Genomic DNA, 14,341 nt, shown 5'->3' on the forward strand with positions numbered 1-14,341 from the left:
ACTATTTTTAAAACCCCAGCCTTTATTCCAACTGAGTGAATCTATTAATTTATCTGGTGAAGGGGCAACAATGGATAGGAGAATAAAGAAGGAAAAAATAGGTTGGAGGGACTGAGGAAAAAGGAAAAGGGTCAGGGGAGAGTGAAATGTCCTTTGCAGAGAACATTGACTAAAGTGAACGAGTCCTTCGGAATGTGCATACATTTGACAGCACATAGTGAAAGTAAGCTTTGAATTTCGCCGGTCTCTAAAAAAACAGATTTGCAAAGAGGTCAAAGCCGGTCGGGCTGAAGCAGACAGTTACATATTCTGATTTGGGCTGCGAGGGCAACAGTCAGCCACTCCGTCTAATGCTGCAAATTATGACTAGAGCAACCTTGTTTCATTCATCAGTCATACCTCTCAGACACACATTATAGGTGCATTGAGACTTCCACTGTAGTAATTTTACACCCAGGATGCCTGCAACATTGAAAACTCTAGGATGCCAAATTTCAACAGGATTACAAGTAATCCACTATGGAAAGTGGAATAACATTATAAATCGGTGTTTCCACAGAGATTTCTGCAGGTCTTTCCTGAATTTTGGACAATTTTTCTAAGTCAAATTCTTCCATATTTGGCATTTTATACTGAAAACATGACGTAATTCGAAATGCAGTGATACTACGTGTAAATTTACTACATCAGTTGTACCCAGTGCTTTAAGTGGGATGAAAAATACAACAGAGATGGTGGAGTCCCTCAAGGAGTGTGGCCACAGAACCATAACTAGGAATACCTTCGAAGAGGTGTGACCTGTGTCATTAAGGGTGTGCCTAAAACATGTGAACAAAAATCCAGTGCTTCACACAACCTTTCTTCTTGCCAGTATTTGGGTATCTCTCTGTGCGTTTTCTGCTAAAATGGAACTTACAAGTGCACATATGTGAGAGTTACTCCGTGTGCTCTGCAGAGAAGCCAAAGAATGTATGAGCATGCATTCTGAACACTTTTATGACTCAATGACATGCACCCTTATTAGTCTCAACTCCACAGCTCTAAATTGTGTCCGGGCACAAGCACCCACCCACAACCTAACTTAGCCTGAGACCTTGAAGGGACTCAGGCACAGTATGCACTATACAAGGGTCGTACAATGCATGAAGAAAACTACAGACACACAAAATCTGGAAAAAGCAAATCGTTTTAGGGATTGCGAGATGAATGAAGTCAAACATGTGAAATGCTCACAGGGACTGCATCGCTGACATGGAGTAGCTGACGGATTCTTGCAGTCATTGACCAGAAATGAATCAGTGTTTTTCCCTGTAAAGTTCAGGATCTGAGTAAATGGCGGGTCAGGGACCTGCTTCAAAGTCAGTCACTTAACCCCTCTTATTGACCAAATCAGGAATTAGATAGTAATCGGAATGAGGACGTCAGCGTTTGCATATCTGAATTATTTAGCTGTAACCTATCCGTTGTTCCACTCATGGAGTCACTTGATTGTCAGCCTATAGGAAGGGAGATCTCTGAAACTTCATAAGAGAGCAGTTTTCCCCACTAACCAGATGCCTGAGCTTTAGAGCTGAAAGTGAGCACACACAAAAGCCCACTGTAGCAATGTCGTACCCAGACCTCATACAGAAATCAAATACTCCTCACACCATTAGAATGTAACACATATTCTGAATTTTTCCTTGCTTGGGATTAATTTGACAGGGTGGCTCAGTGAGTAAAACACTCCTACAGTCCAAAACTTGATTTGAAAGCCACAAATTTAAATCCCACTAAGTCCGCATTTTGCTTTCCATCCTTCCAAGGTTGGTACTTTGAATGCCACTGAATCTGTGATAGCAATATGTGTTATCACCAGTACTTAGAAATAGCAGAACAAAGCCATTTCCAATAAATACTTATTATTAATAATAAGAACTACATTGCATGCTTCCCGCTTAAGTGTAACCTGCTCACATACAGGTTACACTTAAGTGGAGCCTCAGTGTGGAAAGTGCGGAAAGAAGACTAGGAACCCCAAAGAAAAACTGGAGAATTACTTACTGGATTTTCTTGGTGAAGTTCTTAGAAACAATCCCTCCTTCTTCTTGCTGTTCTTCGTGTTTTCCTTCAATTGTATACAAGACAAAGAAAAAAACTTTTAGGATCTTGTACATTGAGAATCTACATCTATATGTACAAAGAGGTCTAGTTGTAACTCAGGCATTAAAAAGTACACAAAGTATACACATAACATATATGTACGCAATACACACGATATTATATATATATATGTATACACAGTTAATGGGACATTATAATCGGGTTCTGAATTTACTCACACAAAACCACAGAAATTCAGCAGAGTTATTTCAAGTAACTGTAACTCGCACCCTTAGGTAACTATAACTCAGGCCCAATGCGCCCCATGCTTTGTCAGAGGAGATAAACAACGCCACTACCGTTCGCTAATATAGTAATCTGAGATTTGCTGTAAAACAATACTTGCAGTTTTGCCTACTGAAAAGTGGGCAGGCAAACACCCAGAGGGTGCACGATTACAGCACGAGTTAGAATCCCGGGTTGGGAACAAACGGGCGATTGTGTCTGAAGTGGGATTTGTGCAGTTGGATGAACTGAAGGCATACGAGCAGAAAAATTAAATATTCCTTTAACAGTAAAACCGCTTATAGAAAAAGAGATACGGCAGAATGAGAGAGTACAGCAAGTATGGGCAAGGAAAACGTGAACAGAAAAAGAAGCAGGGAAATGGCGTACGAGAGAAAGAGACATTCGAAATAAGAGGACGAAAGAAAACCAATGTCCCTGATAGAAAAGCTCGTAATTATTCACAAAAACAAATTACATCCAGCACACTAGGTGACCTTCGGTGCCGAGGTTTGACACAGCATTCCATATTTTGTAACAAACATGTTGAAAGTTTGAAGCTTGTTTTACAATTAGCAATGCGTCTTAATCCTGAACACTGCAAAAAAAACACAAAAAGCACAAAGTAGATAGCCAAGTCTCTCGCATCTAATATTTTGATGTTTAGATTTCAAAAAAAGGAAGTTAAACACTGTGGCAAAGAAAATACCTCGGTAACCGACCGTAAGTAGATACTCTAAAGTGAACTCTACCATCATTATCCAAACTTCCTTTCAAAACAATAATGGCAATTGGCAGGCAAGTTGTGGAAGAAGCCTGTCACTGCTTGAATCCTCCCTGTTGGGCACTACATAAATAGAAAATACTCAGGGTGAGCAGAAAAGTGGCCTGCAGTGCAAACAATGAAATCAATGTTTTGTTCACATTTGTTTGTTGCAATAACAGAGAATGCTGTTAGGGGTAGGTTGCCAAAAGTCAACCATGTCTGTTTTCTCCTGGACACCAATGCATTCAGAAGGTGCAATGCCCTGTTGAGGTTTAGATGCAGGAAAAGGCGCTCGTTCCATGGGAAGGGCTATTCCTTGTGGCAATTCTGCAGCTAGTAAACCGCCGGTTGTGGGGTGTATTGGGTGTGCAATCACCACGGCTTTCTAGGTGTTGGACCGTAGAATGGGAAATAATGTGAGAATAGCATGTTTATGTATGTTAAGCTTGCAAACTCGAAATGTGAACATTTTATGCACGCAATTTTTGACAGGTTTAGAGGGCCTAAATTTGTGTGGGTAAACACTAGCATGGTGGGCTATTATCCCACCACCTAAAATCCCAGTTTGGGTACAAACTTGCACTTGTTCCCATATCGGCATTAGCGTGGGTCCTAGAATAAGGGTCCAATGCTTGGTGGGAGGGCAGACAGCCCCACGGCCTAGGGTGGAAGCAAATGACCAATGCAAATTAGCTGAAGAACAACAAACTCTAAAACATTTTGCCTACATTTCAGACGATGGTGGTACTGGAGACCCCAACTGCAGGGGAAGAAGCATCAAGAGAGGTTCTGCTACTGTGTTGCCTCAAACTGAGGGGACATGGAATCCACTACAGGTGAGGAAGGACAGAAGGAAATTACTAATAACAGAGAAATAGATGATTTTTCTACATCATATTATTGAGACAGGCTTGTTATTCTTTCTCTCCTTATGCTAACTCCTGTCCCTGTAGGGTGGTTGAGCAGAATTTTTAAACTAAAGGTTTTTTAACCTTTACCTCTTCCCTTGGACATATGATCAGACTATATTTACCTTAGTTAGGCGCCCAACCTCTTGGGAAACAAATGCATACATCCACTATCCGTCATTGTTATTAATAATTGAGAATGATAGGAGGTGTTGTTTTTCCTGATACAATCTTGTGGTCACCACTCTCATCCCTTAGAATAATTCCTGAATTAACTCTAGTGTTGATTCCTTTGCAATTTTTCAAAGAGTGGGCTAGCTACGTATGATATACTAAGGTATTATGATATGGAAATTGGGTTATCTTGCAAGGAGAAAAGATCATCTAAAACAGAATTGATAAGTAATGAAAAATGTTTACTGAAGGATTGTTAACATTAGAAAATTATTTTAAAGTTAGGAAAAGAAACAGGGAAATCGTTTTTAAATAGTTGCATAATCCACATAATCTCTCTAAATCTCCAAGTATGTCAATATATCGGTCTATTATTAATTTTAATAGGCTTATGCTATATGCCATACTAAAAAAAATAGAAGGCGTTAATGTAACCAATACATAGGAGGATTTTATTAAGGACGTGGTACTTTTAAAAATAAGGGATAAAATATGAGACGTTTTAGAAGAAAAAGAAAGGGCTTCTTTTGGAGTAAAAGGGTGAAGCAGGACTCTCTACACCAATCCATAAAGGAGAAAAAGGTAAGTTTGAGTCAGCAAGCCAGAAGCCGGTCTGGCGCCTACCAAAAGCTTTATGATAATGATTAAAATCTGGCAAATTGACTCCAACCTCAAGCTTTGATTTCTGTAAAAGAGATAACAAGACTCTTGCTTTTTTATTATTCTAGAAACATTCCTAACGTTTAGAGGGTCTTAAAATTAATTTTGAGGTAGTAAAGTGCACCATAGAAACAAGATATAGTAGAAGAGGAGAAATCATTATTTTAACAGAATCTCAGCGGCCCCACCAAGACAAAAAGAATGGGTACCATGCAGAAAGTATGCTTTCAATTTTCACAAATAATTCGTTATCATCAATTGAGATTGATTTCTGCACTGATTTTGCAAACCAAATACCTACATATTTGATTTTAGAAGTTGACCCCCATTGAAAATCAGAATGTAGAAATGCATGTTTAATAGTATATTTATTGAGCCGAAGAATTTCATTTCTATCCCTATTGATCTTATAACCTGAGACAGCAGAGAAGAGAGTTATTTTATTAAGTAATGACAGTAAAGATGTTTCTGGAGATGAAAGAAAGAGAAGAATGTCATCTGCATAATCAGACAATCAGACGATCACCATAATGAAAACCTGCTATTAATGTATTAGAGCGAATACGGGAAAGGAAAGGTTCAAGAGCAAGGACAGATAATTGTGGAGAAAGAGGACAACCGCATAGCGCTCAGTCATAAGAACAAATCATCTGCTAACTAGTATTAAAAGAAAACGTAGCATAGAACAATAATTTACATGGTGGCTTTCTGAAACGCCAACGCATTTCAGTCTTTCCTAGACGCTCTGAGATTTTGTTTCACATCTTTTCTGCATTAACAGCAAAAAATCTTCCATAAGGATGTACAGTTTTGAATTCGCAGTAGGTGGTATGTGTTAATATTTGGAGGAACAGTACTGGGTTAGAATATCATTTGTTAAAAGTGGGGTGTTTCCATAGACCTATTTGTTTGTTTGAATCAATTGTTTGAAAAACGCTATTTTGAGTACTATGTACAATGCTTCTGACAATGTCATGCAATTACACATTTTAAATGCAATACTCTTGTTTGGATTTCATACAAAAATTGCACATCAAGACAAACTTTGCACGGAATTTTAAAACAAGATACAGACAGGAGGCTGGCTCAAGGAACAAAATGTCTAATTTGAAAGAAGCTAGCTCTCAGCAAGACATTTTTAATTAAATCAGGCTCATGTTAGCAAAAAACATGTGAAAAGATGAGTTTTGCAAACCAGGGAATTGTGCACACAGCGTGCATCACACAATTCACGAAATCCAAGAGATTACACTCACATAACAGAAATTTTGCAGGGGCCTAGTTTAAAAGACACCTTTCCAATATATATAATTTCTAGGTGCATAGACGCAGAGCTAAGAATAGTGAAATCCATACTTTCTATATATGTATATATGTGTGTGTGTATATATATATATATATATATATATATATATATATATATATATATATATATATATATATATATATGGTTTTAAATGTATGTTGTGTGTGTGCTTGCGGGTGAGAATCTGTTTATGTGATTGAGAGTGTGCATATGTGTGAATATGTGTGTATGTGAAAACGTGTGTGAGTGAAAGTAAAGATCAAATGGCGTCTGATGTCACTTCCGCTTCCCCTGGCATTTTGGTGAACTGACCTTCATGCCTCCATCCTGTTGTTAAATCTACTTCATTGGCGTCAACCACAAGTATAGCCTCCACCCCCAGCTTCATGTCCTGCCTACCTACCCTCTCATAAGATTCTCACTGTTTTTGATACACTTGACCACTGCTTGTGGATGTTTGTCTGAAACTGGAGGAGAGGATCAGAGGTTTCTGCAGATGAGAATGCAGAATGTTTCTCTAATCTTTGCCTAAATTGTAAGTAGAGATCAATCTTCATTACTTATTTATGAGCTTTACTGCTAATGGGCAGGCTTTGCCGTAAGTGCACAGGGCCCTCCCAGCTGAACCACGTTTGAAGGTACATTTCATAGGCCTTTGGAAGACTAAAACTGAGGATTAAAAATAGTCTCCCGTTATTTCACATTTGATGTTTGTTGCTGTAGTTGCTGTCCTATTAACCATTATCAATGTGCCTGGGTTATTTTTCTCACTTAATGTGATCAAACCAAAGTCTAGCTAAGGGTCTCCTTTGCCCCTCGCCACGCTGCACCTGCAGAATATTAATTATTGTATATAGACATATTTACAAATAGCTTCATAAATGGCGTATATGAAAAAAGACACATGGATACATTATCATTAACTTCATGGTTTTAAATTTCAAAACTTGGTAGTCTACCAAAAATACAGTGTCAAAAAAGTGTTAGTAGGTCAGAGTAATACCATGCTTTGAAAGGATCCTTAAAGGTCCTCCTAAAAGGTCCCCCGCTTGCCAGACTGGGTGAACTCCAGCTTTTCATACCTTGATTGGCTCCCCTTTAAGTTTGTATTGCCCATCGGACCTAATCCTGTCCAGATGGTACCATTTTAATTTAAGGGACACATTTGATGTGTGTTCAACCTGCTGCCCACTAATCACTGGTTCCTCCATTGTCTACCTTTAGTGACTGGGATCTATAGCCCAGCCCCATAATAAGTCTTATGTTAACAGTCCTGGTCTTTTCTTTAGCCTTTTTCATCCAGTGACATTTATTGTGGCTCTAGTTACTTCTTTTGAGATGCATTAAGGGCCACATAAATTGCTTCTCTTGATGTTGACTCTGAAATGCATAGGGTAGAAACGTTGATGGCACTCTCCCATATTTACCACAGGCAACTGAATCTATTTGTTTGCAGCTGAAAACCTACTTCCTTGTACACTACCAGACTATATATTGTCATATGTGTTGTTCATACTAGACGACCCACTACCACATCGTGTGAATCACCTTGCACAATGACCACTATTTTCAGTCTTCACTTCTCACCATTTTTGCTTGGTGCAGTATATTGAATAAATATACTGTTTATGTATGAAATGAAGGAGTTAATATTTGGACTTTTTGTGTTGTATTTCTTTTCTTGATTGTCCCATGGTACCTTGCAACTAATGTTTCATTAATTGTAGACAACAGTAATGTCCGTCATTATCATTCTCACAGGAACCATTGTAACCTAAGAGCAAGGTTGCAAGGCAACAACTCAATGTACTAATGTTGAGAGCTTCTTGCATTCATCCTGTCTGCCTCCTTGGCAGCCCATTTCTGTCACTTTTTTCCATTTTCCTGAGCGGCTGTATCTAGGTATCAACTCACAGTTGCTGCAGTGTTCTCAGTACCCCTTTTACCCTATGTCTTTCATGACAATGTTTCTTAATTTTAATTTATAGACTTGCCAATATGAAAACCTTCCTTGAGCCACGTGGCAGCCAAGAACGTGTGGCATCAGGTGCTGGCCAGCTCAAACTCTTTCTACTCTAAGATGAAGGAGTGACCCCATGTCACAGTCAGGAGAGGAACCACATTGGCTTCCTGAACATCTCCCAGGTTCCATGCACACTCCCAAGTTGCCAGAGTTGCCAAATGTCTTCCCTACAATATAGTGGGAGAAGAATATATCACTTGTACACGAGCCCCAATCCTCGATCTTCCACGGCACCAGGGTTGCATCAGCAGATCTTTCCTCTGGCAATGTTCCCCAGCAGTTGAACCTCTGCTGCATGTGCCATCCTTCCAGAAGCCACGGGGCCAGCGTGGAGCTCCCGTACACAAAAGGCAGAACAAAAGCAACAAAACAATCCCCAATTAGGACCATCTTCTGTTTCTCCAAGAGATATGGGACCAAACCCACTCTCAAGACGAGTTGGCTACCAGCCTGGGCATAGGTGCCACGAGTATTAGTTAGTGAATTGTTTGATGGTTGTTAACGACAATTCCCTTTGAATTTCGCGTTGGGTAGTTCAAAAATCCCATGTGCCACATGGAACCTCTCTTATATTCAGCCATGTTGGCATATGGCTTTTCGACACCTTTCTTCCAGCTGCGCACACCTGCTATGACCGTAAAAACTGTTCTGATCTCTTTCCACACACTCATTGTTAAAGAACATTGCATCTTCAAAATGCCCTGCATAATTTGTAAACGCATGATCTCCCAGGTATGCTTGATTTGAACAGCAGAAACTCAGCTGCGCCCAGATTCCAAGAAGATATCCCGTAGCCCAAAACACAACATTCAGTGGCCAACGCCTGCTCTCGAAATCTGAAACTCGCTTGCAACCAAATTTAGATTTGCCTATTATACTCTGTATTTCAGAAAAGAGTACAAAGCAAACTTATGCGGACATATTTTTAATGGAGTTTGACTATCCGAAGCACATCAGGAAAATGGGACTGGAAAAGAGCGATCATAATCATCTACTGACATAACTGTTCGATAAAGATCCTTCTGCAGGGACATCTTAAGTATTTTGGGGCCCCGGAAAATACATTTATTTGGGCCCCCTGTTCGGACCGACTTTACACTTAGTGTCAATTTTTAGGTGATTTAGGCCCTCATGGTTTCCAAACAATACTGATATATACCTTATCCTTCCAGAAACGGGGGCACCCAGCAGATTACAGTGGTAAATAATGGGTTTATTATACACCTTTCAGAAAGCACACTTTTCCTCATGTGCCATTTGACAACACCATTACTTACATTGCATATTACTCACTGTGTCGGACACATCCATCTATACGTCACTTACCACTAAATAGAAAGTAAATTAAATGTACTAGTCAATCAGTAGTGAGTTGACTGCAGTCAGCAGTGCGCTCTAGTCTTCTTAAAGTACCACAATGCAAGAGGGTGGCTTTGTTTCCAGACAGAACGAGGAGAGTTCGTAAGTGAGGGAAGATAGGCAGAGGAGGAAAGAGTAAATTAGAGGAATGTAGAAAGAGGTAAAGAGAGTTAAAGAAGGTAGGGTAAGATAGAGATGAAAAGAGAGAGAGAGAGAGAGAGAAACAGATAGGTGACCCAGGGAAAGACTAGATAGAAAAATAGAGTGGTGAGGTAAGGATAAGTAGAGAGGCAGATAGTCAGGGAGAGAGGATGACACAGAGAAAGAGTAAAGAACGTCTTCTTACTCTCCAAGGGGGGTCCTGGGAAGGTGGAGTACCTGGGTAATGGGGCCAGGGGCGGCTCCTCCATAAGGGTGGAGGAGCGTCGCTCCCCACCAGCATCAACCGCTGCAAATCCTTTCACAAGGAAGGGATAATAAACTTTGTTTACTATCCCGTCCTTGTGAAAGGTGCAGGCCATTGGGGGTGACAAGCAGAGGGGAGTGAATGTGCATTCCCTTCAGAGCGCGTGTGTGTTTGGCCGGCTGTCTCGGCCCAACACAGTTTCTGGGCTGGAGAGAGACTTCACAGGCTCCCAGTCTGCCTGAAAGCACCCAGCCAATCCTAACGCTGCTTTGAGCCGCGTCAGGATTAGCCACAGGGCATGCTGGAAGCCTGGGCCTGCGTGCAGCATCGATGCGGGAGAGAGGATCGGCGCACTGTGGAGGAGGTACGTTTTAATTTTTTTTTATTTTCATGTAAATGTATTAATTCCTTCCACCCACCCCGGTGCGCCGCCCTGCCCCGCCCCCAGGAATCCCTGCGAGCCACGACTGAATGGCCCACTTAGCTCATGCCTTAAAACATCTCTGGCCTTTTGAATACAGTCCTCGACGTCTTTCACAAACTGATTCAAATGTTCTCTTGTCAGTGTAACTGCATGTGGCTCATTGCATACCTATTTTTTAACCTCGGCTATTTTGTTTTCATTAGAAGGTGGGTGGACACAAATGAACGCATCTCTCCTCTCCGCTCCACCTATCATTTTTAGATAGGGGAAAACCTTCTCCTTTTGGGTGGATAGGTTTAATTTGTGAAAGAATAAAAATATATATATATTTATATGTTACCTAGTCACGTCCGCCACTAAATAGCTGTAGTTAGGACCTAGTTTCCATAGACGGAGCGATTTTTTTTTTTGCCTATAACTTTGGCGCCTCTTGATGAATCTTTACAAAATTTTCAAAACTTATACTTTGGTCAGTTCAGCTTCTTTCTTGAATGCTTCGGGGTGATCTGTCAAGCAGGGGCCGAGAAAAAGGGGGTGATCCCAAAACACATTTTCCCCATTCATTTTTAATAAGACCTTTAGACGCCTACAGCCCGACCCACTGAACGGAATTAACAAATTTGGCACAAAGAAAGATTCTGTTCCGCAGATTACACTTTTTGTGATTTGATGCAAATCCATTCAGTACTTTTGGATTAATTTAAGGCCAAAAAACATCTAGGGACATGGCTCTCCCGTGGAATTAACTGTCCCGTGCTTATATCCGATTGGCTGTCAACACTTCAACAAGGAAGTGTTGGTAGCCATCTTGGGACTCTGCATCAGCATAGTCCCAGACATATAAGCCAAAAAAAAGAAAAGGGCCAGGGTAGAAACACCATGACACCTTAGCCCTGGTGCTGGGGTCCCAGAGGGACCATGCCATGGCTAAAAAGCATTTTTTTTAAAAGCCTGAGAAAAATCTGCAGATGCATCAGTGGATTTTTCTGAGATTTTTTTTTTAAAAGCCACAGTCTCACACACTTTTTATTTTATTTGTCCCCTGGTGGGCCAGGTCCTGGGGGCATTTGGGGCTTAATAGAGGAGGGAAACGCATAAGCCCTGGAGACCACCACCTCCCCGGGGAAATTGAAGTAATGTAAGTGGGAGGCTGCTCTTTTAAAGTGGGGGACGCCATACAGCCTCACCCCTGTGCCCCCGTGACCACCACACCCTGGGGCAATTTTTTTTAAAGTCCTCGCACACAGCCCCGGGGACCACCACCTCCCAGGGGTTAATATTGAAAAATGAGCAGGGCATTTAAGAAATTAGGTGCAGAGAGCCGCTCTGACTACCCTGCAGCCACGGGAACCACCACCTCCCCGGGGCAGTTAAGCAATAGGTGTAGGAGGCCCGACAACCCACAGCAGCCCCAGTGATCACAACCTCCCCAGGACAAATACAAAATAATGTAAAAGGGGTTCATTTCGGACCCCCTTAGCCGCGGGACCACCACCTCCACGGCTCTATACATGTTGGAGGAAGGCTGTGTGGCTCCCCTCGAAGAGCCTCTGATTGCCCTGGGGACCGCTGTTAAAGCAGCGATGTGCATGCTGAAGCAATGGCACTGTGGGGGAGGTCTTGAGGCTTCCCCACTTTGAGGGATCCCCACAGTCCCAGATAGCCAATAAAGGGCTAAAAAAACTACAAAAAAAACAAATAGCTCAGTGTGAAGGTTGCAGACCTTCACACTGAGCGTTGAAGGTTCAAGTCCAGCTGGACTCATTTCCCCCTCACTTTTACTACAAATCTTTATATATATATATGTATATATCTATATATATATATATATATATATATATATATACATACATACATACCAGCTGCTGGTGCTGTCAAATGCAGGGGTTGCAAATACAAGGCCCCACTAGTTGTTATCTGAATTCATGACCCTTCCTCTCAATGCATACCCTGTCTCCTTATCTCACTGTTGCAGCTTCTTTTCCATCCTTGCTTTCCCTCTTGCTCTCGGTTTTCTGTATGTCTCAAACCAGAGAAAAAGCTCCAGGGGCAAGGGATGCACTTTTGTGCTTTAACTAAATAAAAATAAACACAGCATGTAACAAAAACATTCCGCTTTCACAGTGGAAAGAATGACTCATTCATATTATGATAATCTAATAAGATAAACGTGTCCTACACATCATTATTTTATCCAAGCAGGTTTACACAAAACATTTGTTGTTATCTAATGTTACCTGATACTCATTGGCTTTATCTCAAATGAATAAAAGGTGGATATAACCACCCCACGATCTGGTTCTAAAAACTTGAGGGCAAACCTTAATGTCAACAGTGAGTGTTTAACATATTCAATTTTATTAAATCCCATGCAGTGTTTTAATGACACGACCTAACTAACAATGGATAAGGAAAAATCAGTGCCTCAGTGTATATAAATATTCCTGTCTACTTTACCACACAGTATTCTTTCGCGGTGAATGTAGTGTCGCACCCATGACGGAACAGGAATGCGGGCACTACTATATTGAATGTGTCAAGTGGGGTGTTGCGGATGCAACCCCTCTCCTTCTACTGTATTGTAGCGTGGTCCAAGGGTCACGTGGGATAAGTAATAAAATGAGGGGTCCCCGTCTGCACAAGCCTCTCGTTGGAATGATTGGGTAGAGCGCTTAATGTTCTACTTTGAGGCCACAAAGACTGAACATGAACAAAAAAGGGCAATGCTGGTGCACTTAGGTGGAAGGGACATCTATCGCATATCCAAAACAATAACTGAGGCAGAACCGAAGACGCACTTAACACTCATTGCAGCGCTGCGAGCACACTTTGCGCCGATGGTCAATGTCGACTATGAGAGGTTCATATTTAGGCAAGCTCGCCAACACACAGAAGAGTCAATTGACATGTTCTATATGAGGTTAAAAGAACTCCAACTACGTGTGCATTCCATAACGAGAACAATGAAATCTGAGGCCAAATCATTCAGGGATGTGCGTCCTCTAAGTTGAGAGAATGCATCCTCGAGGAATCAGGGCGCTCTCTTGCAGACATCCTGAAAATGGGAAGTACAAAAGAACAGTCAAAGGGGAGAGCTTCTTACATGGAAGCTGCCCTCCAGACCCCGATCACCACGGAACAGGCTGTGGCAGTGATGCTAACCTCCTCCAAGCTGAGACCTCAGAAGCCTATACAGTCAAGGAGAACATGTGGGAGATGGGGAGGACTGAATCATCCCGTGGCTAGTTGTCCGGCCAAAGGTAAGAAGTGTGCAGGGTGTGGAAAGCTCAACCACTTTGTCAAGGTGTGCCGGTCAGCAAAAGGAGTAGTAACTAAAACCACAGTGAATACTGCCATTGAAGTACAATCTCATGGTAGTGACATGGATGATGATGAAGACGAGACACAAGTGGTTCATTCACTCTTCACCATCAGCACTGCCACACAAAGACATGAAAGATTGTCCAAATGCAAGGTGCAAGTAGCAGGATGTCCGGTGGTGGTTATAGTAGACACCGGAGCGTCCATCAATGTCATGTCACAGGTGACGTACAAAACTTTGAAGCTGCTACCGCCACTGACGCCAACACACATCAAGGTGTTTGCATATGGATAAGCGCAACCACTTACTATGAAAGGGAGGTTCTGCACCACCGTATCTCATGGGTCTCAAGAAACAGAGGCGAACATATATGTGGCTGAGGAAGGCCAGCGCACTCTTCTAGGGTGTCACACAGCTGAAGCCTTAGGTATAGTGACATTCACCTTCGGAGTCTATGTTGAGTCTCTTAGTGACATTCTAGAGTCTTTCGCCCACGTCTTTGAAGGCATAGGGTGTTTAAAGAACAAAGAAGTCACCTTGCACATTGACCAATCAGTCCAACCAGTGGCTCTAAGACACCGATGGATAGCATTTCACCTTAGACCCCTAGTGGAGAGAGATCTAAC

The 14,341-nt window shown here is 41.7% G+C and overlaps 1 protein-coding gene across 1 annotated transcript in view; it reads right to left on the reverse strand.

Moving 5' to 3' along the window:
- The window catches only part of HSPB8 (heat shock protein family B (small) member 8), an 84,775-nt gene that overhangs the window by 38,409 nt on the left and 32,025 nt on the right, over positions 1–14,341 (reverse strand). Inside the window, exon 2 of the mRNA XM_069214472.1 lies at positions 2,044–2,107. Coding sequence (XP_069070573.1) covers positions 2,044–2,107 — 64 coding nt within the window. The remainder of the gene's footprint in view (positions 1–2,043; positions 2,108–14,341) is intronic.

The sequence above is a fragment of the Pleurodeles waltl genome, chromosome 11 (genome assembly GCF_031143425.1).
Source record: "Pleurodeles waltl isolate 20211129_DDA chromosome 11, aPleWal1.hap1.20221129, whole genome shotgun sequence".
NCBI classification, from domain to species: Eukaryota; Metazoa; Chordata; class Amphibia; order Caudata; family Salamandridae; genus Pleurodeles; species Pleurodeles waltl.